At 55.5% G+C, this 15,704-nt stretch overlaps 5 protein-coding genes across 5 annotated transcripts; 2 read left to right on the forward strand and 3 right to left on the reverse strand.

Moving 5' to 3' along the window:
* Positions 1-12: 12 nt before the first annotated feature.
* On the reverse strand, positions 13-2,677 carry MONBRDRAFT_32233 (uncharacterized protein; the record flags this gene model as incomplete). Its single annotated transcript, XM_001745400.1, has 11 exons — positions 2,589-2,677; positions 2,078-2,324; positions 1,852-1,991; positions 1,647-1,724; positions 1,399-1,521; positions 1,229-1,347; positions 889-1,111; positions 728-772; positions 585-647; positions 412-480; positions 13-123 (listed from the first exon to the last, which is right to left on the reverse strand). Exons 2-11 carry the CDS (start codon positions 2,205-2,207, stop codon positions 13-15), a joined length of 1,101 nt encoding a protein of 366 aa, XP_001745452.1. The 5' UTR covers positions 2,208-2,324; positions 2,589-2,677.
* Positions 2,678-3,477: 800 nt separating this feature from the next.
* On the forward strand, positions 3,478-6,271 carry MONBRDRAFT_25042 (uncharacterized protein; the record flags this gene model as incomplete). Its single annotated transcript, XM_001745232.1, has 12 exons — positions 3,478-3,661; positions 3,771-3,915; positions 4,024-4,402; positions 4,477-4,584; positions 4,669-4,782; positions 4,868-4,958; positions 4,980-5,074; positions 5,178-5,241; positions 5,319-5,547; positions 5,636-5,731; positions 5,858-6,122; positions 6,170-6,271. 12 exons carry the CDS (start codon positions 3,478-3,480, stop codon positions 6,269-6,271), a joined length of 1,872 nt encoding a protein of 623 aa, XP_001745284.1.
* Positions 6,272-6,849: 578 nt separating this feature from the next.
* Positions 6,850-9,388, reverse strand: MONBRDRAFT_32234 (uncharacterized protein). The gene is made up of 11 exons (XM_001745401.1): positions 9,211-9,388; positions 9,030-9,118; positions 8,872-8,955; positions 8,652-8,713; positions 8,525-8,556; positions 8,310-8,441; positions 8,081-8,157; positions 7,847-7,919; positions 7,540-7,645; positions 7,257-7,423; positions 6,850-7,171 (listed from the first exon to the last, which is right to left on the reverse strand). Exons 1-11 carry the CDS (start codon positions 9,295-9,297, stop codon positions 6,986-6,988), a joined length of 1,095 nt encoding a protein of 364 aa, XP_001745453.1. The 5' UTR covers positions 9,298-9,388; the 3' UTR covers positions 6,850-6,985.
* A 121-nt stretch (positions 9,389-9,509) lies between these two features.
* MONBRDRAFT_25044 (uncharacterized protein) lies at positions 9,510-12,045 on the forward strand (the record flags this gene model as incomplete). The annotated part of the gene is made up of 9 exons (XM_001745233.1): positions 9,510-9,826; positions 10,013-10,141; positions 10,222-10,281; positions 10,385-10,439; positions 10,572-10,639; positions 10,722-10,805; positions 10,919-11,448; positions 11,598-11,720; positions 11,963-12,045. 9 exons carry the CDS (start codon positions 9,510-9,512, stop codon positions 12,043-12,045), a joined length of 1,449 nt encoding a protein of 482 aa, XP_001745285.1.
* Positions 12,046-12,236: 191 nt separating this feature from the next.
* On the reverse strand, positions 12,237-13,633 carry MONBRDRAFT_16641 (uncharacterized protein; the record flags this gene model as incomplete). Its single annotated transcript, XM_001745402.1, has 3 exons — positions 12,237-12,520; positions 12,635-13,346; positions 13,430-13,633. 3 exons carry the CDS (start codon positions 13,631-13,633, stop codon positions 12,237-12,239), a joined length of 1,200 nt encoding a protein of 399 aa, XP_001745454.1.
* Positions 13,634-15,704: the final 2,071 nt, after the last annotated feature.

Below are 15,704 nucleotides of genomic sequence, written 5' to 3' on the forward strand. Positions count from 1 at the left end.
TCTCTCTTTNTTCTATCTCTCTCCACCCCTCTTCATGCCATGGTGTATCGTTGGGGCTGTCAGCAGTGACTGGTCGGGTTGGGCCGGCCTGTGACTGATTTGACCAGTCGTCAGATGGCTGGTCTATTGTCAATGAGCCAATCGATTTTGTATTAAACTAAATCTCAAAGGGCTGGTTGTGTTGAACCGCCCAAGTGGATTGATTCTTGGACCGACCTGCGATCCTGCCAATTTGGACACATGCACGCATGTTGACATACACTCACATCGTTGCAAGAGCTTTTCACACGCTCAGCATGATGAAAATATTCTTTCAAAGCTCTGCTGGGCTCCCAGATCGGACACCAGGGACGTGGCGTGGACATGGCTACACCAGTGGCACTAAGCCTCTGACTCGCCCCCGTCTCGTACTGGCGCCGGTGGTCGCCGCTGCTCCATGTCCAAGCACAAACTGTAATGTAGATAGGCAATGCCACACAACTAAGGAAGCGGGGCGGATGAGCATAGCATCAAACATCGCGCATGTTGAAGTCGGTCTTCAAGACAACAAGAATACACCAGCCCACCCTCACGACATCACTTACCACCAGGCTTCCCAGGAAGGTTAGTCCAGCCGCACGCACGTACTCGGGGTGCATGTTAAAGCCCTGACGAGTACGAAGCAGGGCTCATGGTGAGCAGGCACGTCACAATGCATACGGATTTGCCCGAGATCACAGGAACCCACCGCTTTGACACCGAGCAACTCATGCTTCATCAGTGTCATGCCCGCCTGGTTGAGTGCAACACGCCATGCAAGCCGTAAGCCCCACAGGAAACATCGTGGCTAGCCATTTCATCAACCGCTGCTGAGAGCAGTGAGAAAGGTTGGCTTGGAAAGTCACGTACAATCACAAAGGGGAGAGCAAGGATGTCGCTGACACCCCGCACAAAGGCTTGCGTGAAGAGAAGAGGCGTGCACGAGTCCCGCACTGCCACGTACTCCTCGTGGGAGCGCTTGGCGACGAGTTGCCGGTGATAAGGGCGAAAAGCCCAGAGCAGGCTCCGGCCGAGGAATGTGGTGCCCAGGTTATGAATCAGCGCGCTTCCCAGCAATAACAGAGCGCTTTCTCTACCCCCGTGCCAGTCCCAGCAAGGCAGCCAGGTGCAAGTGTGTGGATGATAAGCACGGCAGCACACGAGGTGGTGGGACCGGGGCAACAGGCCAGATGCCAAATGCTTGACGTACTCGTGCTGCTGCAAAAAAACAAGTGGATCTTGCTGCCACGGCCAGATGTGGGTGCCAACTATGCCCAGCGTGCGCTGAACGACACCACGGTAAGACATCATGCATGTATGCGGTAAGACCTGGCCCATCAGAGGAGGGTGGGGGATTGACGTAGGGTGAAGTGGTCTTACGCCAAGGATGCCGTGGACCAGAGCGAAGCGCACGGGAAAGGCGAGGAGGGTGGCACAGGTGACTGAGGTGGCAATATAGAGACCGTTGATGACATAGCTCTTGTAGCGGTGGCGCAGTGGATTCTGCCAATACCCGGCCCCAGTCACTGATCAGCGGGGCCCGCGCGCCGAAACCAAGAGCAGTGTTGTGCGGAACGAGCGGAACGAGCGGAACGAGCGGAACGAGCGGAACGAGACGAGCACCGCACCAAGACGCGTTGCATAACACCAATGCCCAGATGGAAAGCAGCCTCTTCCAAAATGGCATTGACCGTAAAGAGCGGTGCCTGCACAAAAATCAGATCGCCCCACAGGCATCCACGGTCAAGCTACCCCAAGGCGGCGCGCCCGGACTCTCGACAAAGAGAGCGCCTTCACACCAGCAAATGACGAGACCAAACTCCATCCACATACCCATGCAATGCACTCGGTCCATGACAGACGGAGGGCGCTACATGAACCAAGGATAGCCACGCGAATCGGAGGCAGCAGAGCAATTTCCAAGCCGACGGCCAAGGTGCCGAAGATGGCCGACACGTAGCCATGTAACACGCCTGCTCACAACACGAGATGCATGTGAACCCGTGAGTCGCTGTCTACCTGCACGCCAGGGAGCTGGAAGACATGCGAGCAGACTGACCGAGATTGGTGGCCACGAGGCGCCGTTCGCGATTGATCGAGTCGATGATGCTTTGGATGGCGCTGGATTGCTGCGCCTCGTCGGCTGGCGCCGGTACTCGACCGGCAAAATAAGCAAAAAAGTCGAGCATGACCAATGGTGGTCACGTCCAGACGACCCGAGGCAAGGCTTCAATGAGGCAAGACTCGAAGAGGCTGGGGTGCCCCGGCGCGCGAGCAAGGTAGTGAACACTGCCTCACGCCCCCACCTGCCAAAAACCAGACCACATCAATCAAACTCGTCAGCCCTCGGCGCACACTCAGACCAAACCAGCCCCTCTGCTGCACAATGACACGGGCTACTGGGTACAAGACCACTGCCCCATCAGCTGCAAAGAAGTTGATCTCCCCACCCCTTGACACCCTGAAGGCTCCACCACCACCCTCGAGATGGCGGATGGCGCTGCCCTCGACAGCTCGCCCGCTCTCTCTCTCTCTCTCTCTCTCTCTCTCTCTCTCTCTCTCTCTCTTACCTTTGTGATGATACCAAAAGAGACAGACACAGAGGATGTAAGATTGATAGAGAGATGGAGAGGAATGGAAAAGGTTTCAGAGAGGACACAGGGAGAGAGAGAAATTGAGAGAATACACTTTCAGATTAATAAGGATAGAGGGCAAAAAGAGGTAAAACCAGAGAAACAGGACTGAAAATGACAAAGAAGAGATGTACAGGGATAGTAGTATCCATACAGAGATCACCATACCAAACAGGTCCAAGTGAGAGAAGCATCATCCAGATGTTATTGCACTACTTTTACCAGTTATTGTCGGTCTGATATATTTTAGACGGATATCATTATGTAATGCTATACAGTTATTGCAGAAGATTTCAAGTTTTACGTATCTGCATATTTCCGATTTGACCGTTACAAAAAAAAAGACTGAAAACGACCCGGTCGCGCGCGTGTGTGTGTGTGTGTGTCGGTGTTGGTGTCGTCGGTGCGTCGGTGCGTCGGTGACTTTGTGGACCGGATGACCGGTACACGGGGTTCCGGCTTGCTGGCAGCTTTGATGGAGCGGATTGGCGGACACGTAGGTGGAGGGGCCGACTGGGTTTGGGTTGTTTTGGTCCTTGTTTACCCGTGCTAGTCCCCTCTCAATGAGTCAGCTTGTGCTTCTCGTGGCAGACTTGCTTCCAGGGTCTCAAATCACGGTCGGGGCAACAAGACGGATCGACCACCTTGCAACCAAACTGGACAATAAAAAGGACAGGCACGCTCCAGCCTCGAGAAAACCGTGAGATAAATCTCAAGACCCAACATACAACCCAAAACGCCGCCCCGCAGGAACGCAACCGCACACGCTCCTCGAGAAGGGCCACAAACAGGACTGGTGCAGGCCGTGGGCCGTGTATCGCTCAAAATGTCCAAGGCCCCTGTCCCTGAGCCCATAGAGGCGATTCAGCTCGATTCAGACAATGACCAATCCCCGCGCTCCCCCTCTGTCTCTTCCGAATCCGAATCCGCTTCGACATCCCCATCGTTTGCCGAAGGCCGGGCCCGCGTCCTTGAAGCCGACCGCAAACAGTTTTATGACACCTTTGGCCGTACGTCCTTTCCCCTTTTCCCCCCCCCAAAAAAAAACAAAAAAATTGAGCTGCCCCAATTCTGCTCAAGTCCCATCCTAACCCATCCTCATTGCCGCCAAAAATGCAGGCGCTCTGGGCTATGCCACCATCCGCTCGGCCTTTCGACATCAGCGAGGGGCCCCGTTTTTGCTGCGCAACCTGCGATATCACAACACCTTGATTGAGCCCGAGCTTGCCTCCTTTGCAAAGTCTTCCCGACGTGAGGCCACAACGTATGTTATTTGGACTTTTGTAGCCGCCCAACGCCTGAAAACTTGCTCCACCAGGCATGCTCGAGCTCATGATAATGTATCCCTCTCTGCCGCGCTGCCATCTCGCAGCCAACGATTGGCCCGCAGCTTTGACTTTCGCCAGCTTCTCAGAAAAACTCAACAGCGTCAGGGCACCGATACCCCTGCCCTACCGTATGTTAACCCTTACTCAGTCTGCCTCTTGAAACGACCTTTGAATCAAAGTCATAGCCCCACTGTTCCAATGTCCATGTTCACACGCCTATCCCAACCAGACCCCATGCTCTACCCTCTTGAGTCGCCACAGCCTGAGCTTACCATGTGGCTTTCGCCCCATCCAGATCTCGACAGCGCCAGGCTGCGTCAGCACCGGGTCCTGACGCTTGCCAATATGATTTCGGGAGCTGCGACCATATTGAACTCACCCTGGCGTACGGCCGCCACCGCCAACTCGGCCATACACAGGTATGTATGCACCGGACACCCATTTAGCCGCGGTCACACACCCCATCAACCTCATTCGCTATTATGTGCGGCAAACAGATGGTCAAAAATGGCAAATGCCCCTTCTGCGGTCGTCGTATTCCTGGCACGCCAAACTTTCTGCTTCATCTGCGCCACGTTCACGACGAATTTGTCACCACCCTCGCAGTGGGTGTCTCGCCCTGCTTGTTTGCCCATCTCCGCCGCGTCCCCGTTTGACTCCCTCTTCTTGGACCCTATCTTTGACCCTAGGCTGTACGAACTGATGGCACCGTTCATCTTGTTGTCGCTGCCCGCGACGAGTGGACGCGCCCCATTGCCCGCGTCAAGCCTATCCCCTTCACTGGACTGCTACCTGCGGAAAAGGTGAGCCCTTTGATCGACCCAACCTGACCGCCGCCCCGGAGTCTCCCACCTTGCCGCCAACACCGTGGTTTGCGGTGAACATTAGGCCAAGCTGGCACAGTTGCGCCAGGCAGTGACCACAACGGAGCTACGCTTGTTCGAGTTTGGCTTTGTTGCCGACTCCCGTGCCGGCGAAGGTCGGGTCCCTGCCCGCGTAGCAAAGCTTGAAAAACAACTAGAAAACATGACTAGCACCATTGCCGACCTTGAAGCCCGGGGCCGGTGTTCGCAGCGCCCTCACTATGTCCACATGGTATGCGATGCCACACCCAATCGTCCTGCGTTGCCGTTGGCGTCTGAGCGTGCGTATGCGCGTTGCAACTCCTAAAATGTGTGTCGTACTGCAAAAATGAAAGGAATTTTACTATGCCCGTGGTGGCCACGAGCCACTTCAAAAAGCTGTCCAGGCTTTGGCTGCCGGTACGCAGACGCCCGGGTGCTCTCTTATCGACCCATAGACTGACCCTAACATCTGTTCCTTCAAAACTGCTGCGCAGCACCAAAGACATGCACCAGTGTACCACGCCGCAAGGGGAAGCGGCCCGTCTACCGTTGTCCCCATTTCACGGCCGCTGTCAGTGACGAGTTGGACCATGATTCGGATGACGATGATGAGGGCCCTTGGGCCGAGCTGGTGCAGCGTCAAAACTTTCGCGAGCTTGCAGATATCAACGTGTCGGAACGCACGTTTATGCAGCTCTGGAACGCTTTTCGGCGCCGCTCCGCGTACGTAGGCTTTGATGTTCTTGCCTGACGTTCTTCATACGTGGACCTGTCTGGCGACTTACCCGGCGCGTGCGCTACATCGCTGCAGGCATCGACCCGAGACCCGAGCCTTGTTGGACGGACGAGACCAGGGTGTGGCAGCAGCTTGTGTAGCTTTCGTCAACGACTACAAACTACTTTTGTCGTACGTGTGTGCAATCCTGCCGTACTTGCCTCACTATCGAACGACGTCTCCGACACTTTCTGTCAAACCCTTGATCTCGTTCTCTCAGACTCGCTCTGACTTATTTTCTATCCCTGAATTGCTCAGAAGTACCGGGCTGGCTCGCCAATGTCAGCTGCACATGACAATGCTGTGGCGCTTGGGCTTACTTCCCGAGCCCGTGCTCCAGGAACTCATGTCTCGCCTGGCGGGCGCCCCCTCGCACGCTAAACCCGTGCCACTTGCCAACCCAGAGGTGGCGGTGCACGGTGCCATGAGCGAGACTCGGTCACGCCAAGAGGCATTGGTGATGTCAGTTGCGTCACCCTCCAAGGCGGCCAAGCGTAGCACAGATGAACCACTTGCCGACGTGGTGCAATGACAATCAATTGACTTGAAAGCTAATTTCACTGCATTCAGATACTCAAATCTCTGAGCTCACTCAAGGTTGCCGCCGAGTGTGTGTGTGTGTGTGTGTGTGTGTGTGTGTGTGGAACTATGGGAAGGCAGTCTGAGCTGTGACGGTGAAAAAGTTGACCCCTCATGAAAAGAACGAGGGAAAAGACACTCAAATTTTTGGCAAATCCATAGGAATGACGATTTCCGTTAACTTACACGTTATTGGTTCATGGTCTTGCTGCATCCGTGGAGAAGTAATCTTCACGACAACAGCGTCAAAAATTCGGCAAAAATTCTAGGCTGGTACAGAGCTCAGGCTGAGGCACATGGCTGCCTGGACGGCAGAGCAAGACCTGAAACACCGACTGCCATTTTATTCGCCTCCAAGAACACTGAACAACATCTTGTTTCAGTTAAGAGAAGGATGTATCGCTGGTTGTTCTGCAGTTTTGCTCGACCAACATGTGATGCGAGTGCGCAGGCCATCATAATACGGGACATGCTCGTAAGTATTAGTAGAAAGGCTGCTAGTCTCGAAGGCGAGTGGCCCGAGGCACACGGATGCGTAGTTTGCTCGGGATCGAAACAATATCGCTTCCCTTGCATGTTTGCTCACAAGCACATCGAAACGCAAATTCGACCAAGGCTGTGACATCATTAGTGAGTGCCCAAATGACAAAATGATCCTAATTGGCACTACATGCCTCACAAAGACTAGATTCTTCCCTAGCAGGGATGTACAGTAACAAAAAAAAGTCGCGAGTTGATGAATCTGTCATTCCGGGCTTCTTGCCACTACTCGTCACTGACACAAAAAAATACTTCCGAGTCACCGCTCTACGGGTGCACGCGAGTGGGAGTGGCGGTGTAGTGTTCGCGCCACTTGAAAAGATCAAGCTCAACAGCCTCCAGCTCTTTTTGATGACCGCCTGCGCTGCAGGTCTGGCCGTGCTCGTCAACATCATCGCGCAAACAAGTCCGCCAATACTGGTACAAACGAGTGTATCCAAACTGATCAAGCCACTGTTCTCAGTCACAGGCAAGCAACGGTAGCAAGGTGAGCTATGGCTATGGGCTTGCACATGTCCTTTGTGCCTAACAAACTTACATCGCCGGCAGATGCAAGTGCAGCCTCAACGTCGGCCAGCTTGTGATTCTTCCATCCCTCAAGAAGCGACTTGAAGCCAACGTGGTTGTTTTCTGCTACTGCAACAAGGTCGTGATCGATGGACTGGACCACGCGGTCACGATCGATATTCAACTGTCGATCAAGCCCTGCTCAGCAAAAAGGAGAAGGTCAGACACCGCCTGGTTGCGATGTACACGAGCGGGGCTGGCGGTGGCCAACACAAACGCGGGACTGTCCACTGAACAATTTGGAGGTCACGAACCAGACATTTGGATGAAATGCCAAAAAGCATTGATGCGAGTTTCCCGATTGACCAAATCCTCAAAGCGAATCACCTGTAGAGGCAAATTGCGATGCACGTTCTCCTTCTACAGCAACCGAGTGCAAGCAAACAGGCGGACAAATGAACGAGCATGAGTCTGCAATTGCAAGCCACTGGTCATCGACACAGACAGAGCCATTGCCAAAGAACCAAAAACAAAACAAAACAAAATGGCAGCCTGATGTGTACTGGGTACAGCATGAGCATAAAGGAAAAGCCTGCCAGCGCCGTTTCGCCGTCGACACACCAGCCAAAAGTTGAAAAAGTTGTTCCAGCGCATGGCAAAGGCACGTGGCCCAATGCTTTTGTTGGGACTATAGCTGAAAAGCGGCAAAAGCAGCAACAGATGATGTTGATGAGCCGGTAAAATTCCCAGCTTTGAGCTGAGCAGAGAGATGGGGCATGGGCCAAAAAAAAAAAAAAAAAAAAAAAAAAAAAAAAAAAAAAAAAAAAAAAAAAAAAACTTGTTCACCCAACTAACCGCATGAGTGCGAGATAGTTGTCAAGGGGGTTGCGTGTAGTCATGAGCAGCATGGTTCCAATGCCGGGGACGGAGAACTGTTGGGTTCGAAGCAGGCATGGCGTGCGTGACACCGGCACAAGCACAACGGGACCAGCCAGCGTGAACAGGTGAAGGCAGGTGGGCCATGCATTCTGATTGTGTTGGTATGGCCTTTGGGTGTGCAAGCTCATGTGAGTTGAGGACGCACCCTGTTTTTGCGAATCCACGGGTGATGTGTTTTGATGATGGCAATGTCTTCCATCTTGTTGGCGCGCACATCCTTGCAGAGATGTGTCTGACCACACGCACGGGCGTAAAAGCCCGAGGCACGGCGTGCTACCTACAGTATGGGGTGGCAGGTCATGAGCTGAACATGGGTGGACAGGGTGCGGCTCCCTTGCTGCGCTTGTGGGAAGAGCTTACGGGGTTGCTTTTGTTGCGGCCTTCAGAAAAGACTAGTTTCCCGAAAGCAGGTGATGAAGAAGGAAAAAGTGTCATGAGCTGGAGCTTCGTTTCAGGCGCTGGGGATGGCTAAGGGCCTTGTACTGACTTGACTCGGAGGCACGGCCCGTGATAATTTCGAGGATGCTGCGAGACCACGTGTTGCCCGAGCTTTTGGAAGGATGGTACACCGTTCGCCGGTCCGTCGTGAGAAAAGTACAATGCATCGACAAGTACGACGCATCGACAAGTTCGACGCATTGGCGCGTGTCGGCCTGCAGAGGGCAGACGAGCAAGCAAGGGGAGGGCAGCTGGGGAACGGGTCTGACCGAGGGACGGTGGGAAAGACAATTTTCTCCGATTGAATCGTTTCGACGCGACAGAAGCACTCCTTGCCGCAAAAAGGAGGAATTCTGTACCGAAGCAGCGAGGCGAGATGAGGAGGCGCATGAAGAAGGCGACCGCAGCAGGCAGTGCGAGGACACACAGGTCGAGGTAGGTGTGGTCCGCTTGCACCTTGACGCCATACCCGCAGCCCACGTCACGATACTGACAGCGCTGGCCGGCGGGGCAGGTCTGCATGCCCAGACCGACAGGGTAGAGTGAGGCACGCTGACGATGCAAAGACAGGTGCTCGGTCTCAATCACGGCTCAGGTTTGCCACGCACCTGCACCTCAGCCGCCTGAACACGCAGCGACCCCAGCAACAACCCCACCACCACCGCACCGACCCAGCCATCTGCCGACGCCCGCATTCTCACCCGTCGTCTTCAACACTCGTCCCCACCACCCCCCTCACTCGTCCTCGCGCTGCCCTGTGTGTGTGTGTGTGTGTGTGTGTGTGACTACAAGAGAGAGAGAGAGAGAACTGCATGCACGCACGTTTGGATAACTGTAACAATGCGCACACTTCCACATCCCGGTTCGACGTCTTCCAGTAAAAAAGTCTTACATGTAGTAACTTTGTATGCATCTCTTCTTTTTCTTTCTGTGTCTCTCTTCGCGTTCTCCTCTTTCTGCGTGGCTCTGTCTCTGTTTCTGTGGCTCTGTCTTCTTCTCTCTCTGTCTCTCTGTCTCCCTCTTCCTCTCTCTCTGTTTCTGTGTTTCATTTCTCTCTCTCTTTCTCTGTCTCTGTCTCTGTCTCTGTCTCTGTCTCTGTCTCTGTCTCTGTCTCTGTCTCTGTCTCTGTCTCTGTCTCTGTCTCTGTCTCTGTCTCTCTCTCTCTGTCTCTGTGTGTCGCATTTCCTGTCGAAAGGGCAGTGGGGGGCCCAAAGTGTCGAAGAGGTGCGTGTGTGTCCGTGTGGCTACTGGGGGGTGGGGCCTGTGGCGCCTGTGTACCTGTCGGCGTACCTCGAGTGTGCGTGAGGGTGCAAATGCACAGGTGTTTTCCCTCACACACGTTGGCGCACGTTTGCTGCTCGTCACACTCACAGCTCGCTCGCTCGGATGCGCGCTGGTGATGGATGATAGAGCGTGCAAGATGGCCGACGACGCAGGAAATACGGAACTCAAGTTCCGGAAGAAGAAGAAAAAGTCCAACACCCGCCAGCGCGAAAAGGTTTCCCTGGAAGAGCTTGTCAGTCATGATGCCGAAGAAGAGTACGTGCTGGCTGGGTCGTGCTGCCTGCGACCACTGCTGCAAATTTGACGTGGGCCGTCATCTCAACCTCGCGCCCCAGGACCAAACTGCAAGAGGCCCTGGAGGATCAGAAGATGCGGCGCCGCACCACCGGCATTGAGTACGTTGAACCACGGTCCCCACGGTCCTGGAACCTTGCCGCCTACCTCTTCAAGCCCTGACGAGCCAGAGCTCATTCCGGCCTGTGTTTGCTGTGCTCGCAGCGCCACCGGTGAAGTGCCCGATAAGACAAGCAACACAAAGACAGACAAGCCCGAGGTATAGCATCTATTCGTTTCATGTCTTTTGGGTCCTGAGTGTTTGATCTCACCCGCCCTCGACGTGCATCACGCCCACATGCATCTCAATGGTCCTTTTTGTTGCGCTTGCGCGATTGACGCTCTCGAGCAGGGATGGAGTTTGACGGCAGGCGGCCTCATGCCCAAAGGGCCCATCATCCAGGATCGCGACCGCGATCGGTGAGAGCTTTGGATCGCGCCCACGTTGGTCAATGTCACTCACTCGGCTGCTCCCGTCTCATCCAAATTTTTGTTTGCTCAGCGACAACGAGGATGCGCGCATCATGAAGGGCATCGATGCCACCTTCTCCTCTGGCACGGGACAACGTGACCAAGACGCTGAAATGTGCGTGGCTCCGTTGTTGCCCTGCGCCTCCGTCAACCATTCCTCAAAGCCACGTCCCCCCTCACCTCCTTTTCGACGCGCTTCTTCACCACCCCTGCCCCGCTGGTTGCCAGGCTGAAATATATTGAGGATCGGTTGCAAGAGGAGCGCGGTGAGGCGCAAGACACCAACAGCGCAGCTTCAGAGTATGAGCGACGCATCAAGGAGCTATATGCGGTCCCCGAGGCTTTTCAGGTCGAGAAGCGCCCCGAAGTGGATGAAGATGCTGCCGTCGCCAATGCGGGCATGCTCTCCACCTCCCTCCTCTCTGGCATTCCGGAAGGTACCACCCTGATCCGTTCCTGCAGCAGCCAACCCTGTGGTTCCCTGTCGCCCCACTCGCGCAAACCCTCCGAAAAAAGACCATTGCTAACCCTCCGAGAAAAGACCATTGCTCTCGGCAAGATCATGGCTCAATCCTGTGCTGTGCCCCGACTCGGTGTAGTGGACCTTCAATCCCAGCAAGACTTACTCGAGGAAGACAACACCAAGGGTCGGCGCCGGGCAGGCAAACGTCAGCAGGAGGATAATACCCGCCGAGCTCGCCTGGCCAAAATGGGCAACCATGCCTACGCCTCGGAGCTCAACTACAGTAGTGCCCGCTGTACGTGGCCCCAGCCTCTACTCGCCTTGATGATTTTCGCTACTTGGCGCACCACGTCTTGCTTACCCTCTGCGATCGACACGGCTCTCGGGACCACCGTATGTGGTGTTGGTCTGTTTTTTTTTTTTTTTTTTTTTTTTTTGTTATAGTTCGACGAGCCATGGCCGTACCGCATTCGCGTCGGACGCGGCACTTCACGGCACCACCCCCCGATGCCGTCAAGGACAGCTCGCGGGCCTTTATGGCCGCCAAGCGCAAAGCGCTCATGAGCGGTATGTTGCGTGCTCACGCGCTCAGCGCCTGGCCGGAACAGCTTGAGCTGCTCGGCGTCAACACTTTTTCGTGGTTGTCGAAACAGTTTCCACCGCTACCTCATTTTGACCACATGTGTTGGCAGATGAGCCGCCTCAGTGAGCGAGCTTCGCTGTAATCATGCATCTCCCAAGAACCATCGTAGTTCATGCACTCACAAACCCCTGACCAGAATTGATGTTGTTGTTCGCAACCATCACAGTGTGGAAGCCCGTGAGGGATGATTTTCTCTTTTCTCCCACTTGCCGTCACCAGTATCACTCAATAGCTGAATTGGGAGTGTAGGCGACGCATCTGCGAACAAGACAACAACGCCGATGCGTTCTAATATAAAAGGAGGAGGTTACAAACCCCGGCCACAAGGGCCCATGCACGACACAACAAGATATAGAAATAACCCCGTCAAGGTGGGAGGCACCAACAAGACGCAGCTCGAGGTATCATCATCTCACGATTGGAGATGCGGGTGGGCCCCATTAGACCTGATCAATGAAGGAAACGAGGATGTAGCGCGTGCCAGCCGTCGTCTTGAGGCCTTCATGATAATGTGTCAGGCGGCCGGGGCTCAGCGTGCCCCAGCCCGGAGGCGCATCCTTGATGGTGCAGTTTTGACGCAAAAAGTGGGTGCCACCGCCCTGGTAGTCGACACCACCCTGATTCAACGCCACGTTCAGCGTCACGGTGCTCGCATCGTGGTGGGGTCGCAAGAAGCTCTGCTTGTCGGGGCGATAGCGCACCACAAAGTCGAGTGTCGTTCGTCCTACAGAGGGAGGGGGATGGGGGCGAAGGGGCAAGTAAAGAGTGAGGCCATCACACCCCGTATCAGAAATGCGGTTCCAGGGCTATTGGGAGCAAGGTCATGAAAGGCACAAACCTTGAATGTGGTAGCCCATGTAGTGGTGGTTTGCAACAGGCCCCAGATATGTGCGCAGGAAATGCTGCCAAGTATCCTTGAAACCAATCTGTTCGAAATGAATGTCTTGGGTGGGCACGGGTTCGTAGCCGCCCTTGAGACGATTGTCCGTGTGTTGTCCATTGCTCCACTCGCCGAGGTTCTCGCATTCCTCGATCATCTCGCGGGCAAAGCGAGCGCTCAGCGCCGGTACCCGATACACGTCTGTGCAATCTTCCATATCGCCGAGTTCGCGAAACTGGTTATATTCTTCGTGCAAGTACACGGCCTCCCATTCGGCAGGATTGTCCTGGGCCAGGTACATGTCAGGGTGCAGGTGTGAGGCATCATAGGCGTCCGTGTTGATCATGTGGCCAAAGCGGTGCTCGTTGGTAACACGCACGAGGCTACCAGCGTGGCGCAGGTGGGCAGCTAGGGCCGCCATGCCATAGAACCAGCCGGCTTCACCCTCGGCCAAGTCTTGGGCAGCCTCCTTCAACGTATCATGCACGCGCTCGCTCAAAACAACGGCACCAAAGACCACGGGTACGGTCCAGACACCCGTTTGATGGCGCTCGACGATCTCATAGTAATCAGGACTACGCATGTAGCCCAAACGATCAGCGTCAGCCAGAGCTTGAGCCGCTACAGCAGGAGCGAAACCCGAAGCCGAGCCCCAAAAGTTGCTCCAATACTACCAGGCGGGGAGGGAGGAGCAAAATCGTGTCAGGCATGGCGCATGCAAGCTTGATGGCTACATAGGGGCCTGCAGTGTACCTTGTTCTGGCGGACAAGCAGAGGGGCAATAACGTCGTAATCGGTGGCCATGAGATGGGAGAGAGCACTGCTGTTTGTAAGTCGGGCATGGCTGTGGATCAAGACAGTGCGCGGGAGGATCGTGGTCCAAGCTGCGTCGTTAGGGTTGGGCTGAAGTGCTGTGCGCACGCCTTCACCGAACGAGGCTGCCTCGAGAAGACGCATTGGGCCCCAGCGGGTGGCGGGAGCGGATTCGATGGCCGCCTGGCAGACGCGCTTGTAGGTGTGGGTCTTGGGGCCGGGCAGTAGAACCATGGACAAGGTCATCTGGTCTGAGGCTACGTCTTGCTGGAGGAGATCGTGCAGGACGAGCTCCACATAGGGGCTGGCCGGGTCGATAATGAAAATAACATGGGCGGGGGCACCGAGGGAGGCGGTGCGCCACTCATTGCAAGCCACACAGCCTTGACTGTCGCTCCAGACAAGAGGGATGTAATTGCCAATCTGATCGAGGGCGCGCTGTCCATCGGCCAGTCCGTGAATGAAGCACGGGAGGCTGCCTTGTTTTGCGTCAAGCACACGAAGGTCGTCCTCGTCCTCGTGAGGTTGGTAGTAGCGCAGGTCACCGTCGTACAGATTCACGTGCGTGGCGACTTGATGGAACAGGCCGCCATGCGCGTCCGTTGCACCTATTCCAGCCCCAGACGCGGGTTGTCACATCAGATTGATGCGCAGCCGCCAGGGATCTCGGAACGCAAGGGCAAGAACGTACTGTTGAGGGCGGCCCAAGTCATGGCCGAGGCCCAGGTGGTCGCATTGGCAGCCGCAAGGCTTGATTGGATCTGGTCGGCGTAACCGACGAGCGCAAAGCTGTCGCATGCTTGGTCGGAGCGAGCGCAAGGGGCTGCAAGCACGGATGCAGTTTGGCTCTGAAAGGTATGCAACACCTCAATAACATCTCCAGTCATGACAACATTGGCTCTTCGCGATCAGAAGACAAGGGCCCAAGACAGTCAAAAAGCAGCAACAACCACGAGACAACAAGGGGGGGGGAAACAGCGCAGGCAGAGGATGAGGTCGCGTGATGTACAGGAGGAGGCAAAAGGGTGAATATTTCTTCCCATGGGTGGCACGTACGGATCGGCGATCAAAACGAGCAAATCGCTCTTGGCAAAGGATTGAGCAACGAGAGCTGACATGTCCAAGGCTGCTTGGCCGAGGCAAGGGCGAGAGATGTTTGTTATCTCCACGCAGGACAGTGCCCGAGTGACGGATGCAAGGGATGCAGCAACAGGAATTCCATGAACGAGGGCTGCTCACCGTGGATGTGATCGCGGTCTACACCCTGCACGAGGCAGGAGCGAAGGAAGCGGTGCTCCGCCTCAGATTGCGCCATCGTAGGCACGACGATGTGAACGGTTGAGGCCAGTCCGCTACGTTGGCGGGGGCGAGAAGGGGAGCCAAGGGTGGCAGCATGCGCGTCAAGGCCTGGAGCTGAGGTAGAGGAAAAGACACGCAGCCAGGGTGAGGTCGATGCCGACGTCGCAGCAAGGGTAGGCTTGGCAGTTTAGGAAAAAAAAAAAAACATACCACGAGCTTGCATGGGGCGGCGAGGAGCTTGGCTGAGCAGGCGCTCAAAGCGGGCATCTAGGACTGGCTCGGCTTGGTAGCGAGCCTGAGCTGCAGCCTCACAACCGTGGCTGTTCAAGTGACAGGCGGCGGCGTTGGGTCCAGCAGGCAAGGTGGGATCAACGTTCATGGATGGGTCCTGTGCTTGAGCCAGGCAGACACCCAGACCCAAAAGGACTAGAAGCAAGAGAGGCCATGATGGGGATGGGAGAGTCATGTTGCAGAGTGTCAGGGGAGGGCCACGACGAGCCTGGGGCGGGCGTAGTGGTTCTCGTCAAGTGATGCAGCAGATGTGGCCGGCCAAGTGCCGAGGAAAATGCACGACGAGTCGAGTTGATGCGCGCTTGAATGGACCGGGCACGATGCTGCTGGAGGCAGTCACGGGGAGGGGCTTGTCGGTTTCTTCCGATGCCATGCATTGGTATGTGATCATTCGACCGCGGAGGTGGCGCTGATGTAATTCTGGGCGCTGGCGCTGAGGTCGATTTGGGAGCGCTGAGGCTTTGGCCCAACGTTGACTTGAACGGTTGTTCATGTCCGCTTGAGCCAGATAATGAGGGGGGGGGGGGGGGGGGGGGGGGGGAAAAACCCCCCTTTTTAAAAAGGCCCCGGGGGAAAAAAAAAAAAAAACCCCTGGGGGGTCCCCTTTCCCCCGGAAAAAAAAAAG

The sequence above is a fragment of the Monosiga brevicollis genome, genomic scaffold (assembly GCF_000002865.3).
Source record: "Monosiga brevicollis MX1 MONBRscaffold_8 genomic scaffold, whole genome shotgun sequence".
In the NCBI taxonomy this organism is placed as follows: domain Eukaryota; class Choanoflagellata; order Craspedida; family Salpingoecidae; genus Monosiga; species Monosiga brevicollis.

What these genes read in the sequence shown, in the direction of transcription:
- MONBRDRAFT_32234 (XM_001745401.1), bottom strand. Translation starts at nt 9,297, where the DNA reads ATGCGGGCGTCGGCAGATGGCTGGGTCGGTGCGGTGGTGGTGGGGTTG. An exon ending in CGTGGATTCGCAAAAACAGG is followed by an intron (nt 8,158 to 8,309) that starts GTGCGTCCTCAA and finishes CGAACCCAACAG; the next exon opens with TTCTCCGTCCCCGGCATTGG. An exon ending in ACTTTTTCAACTTTTGGCTG is followed by an intron (nt 7,646 to 7,846) that starts GTGTGTCGACGG and finishes CGGTTGCTGTAG; the next exon opens with AAGGAGAACGTGCATCGCAA.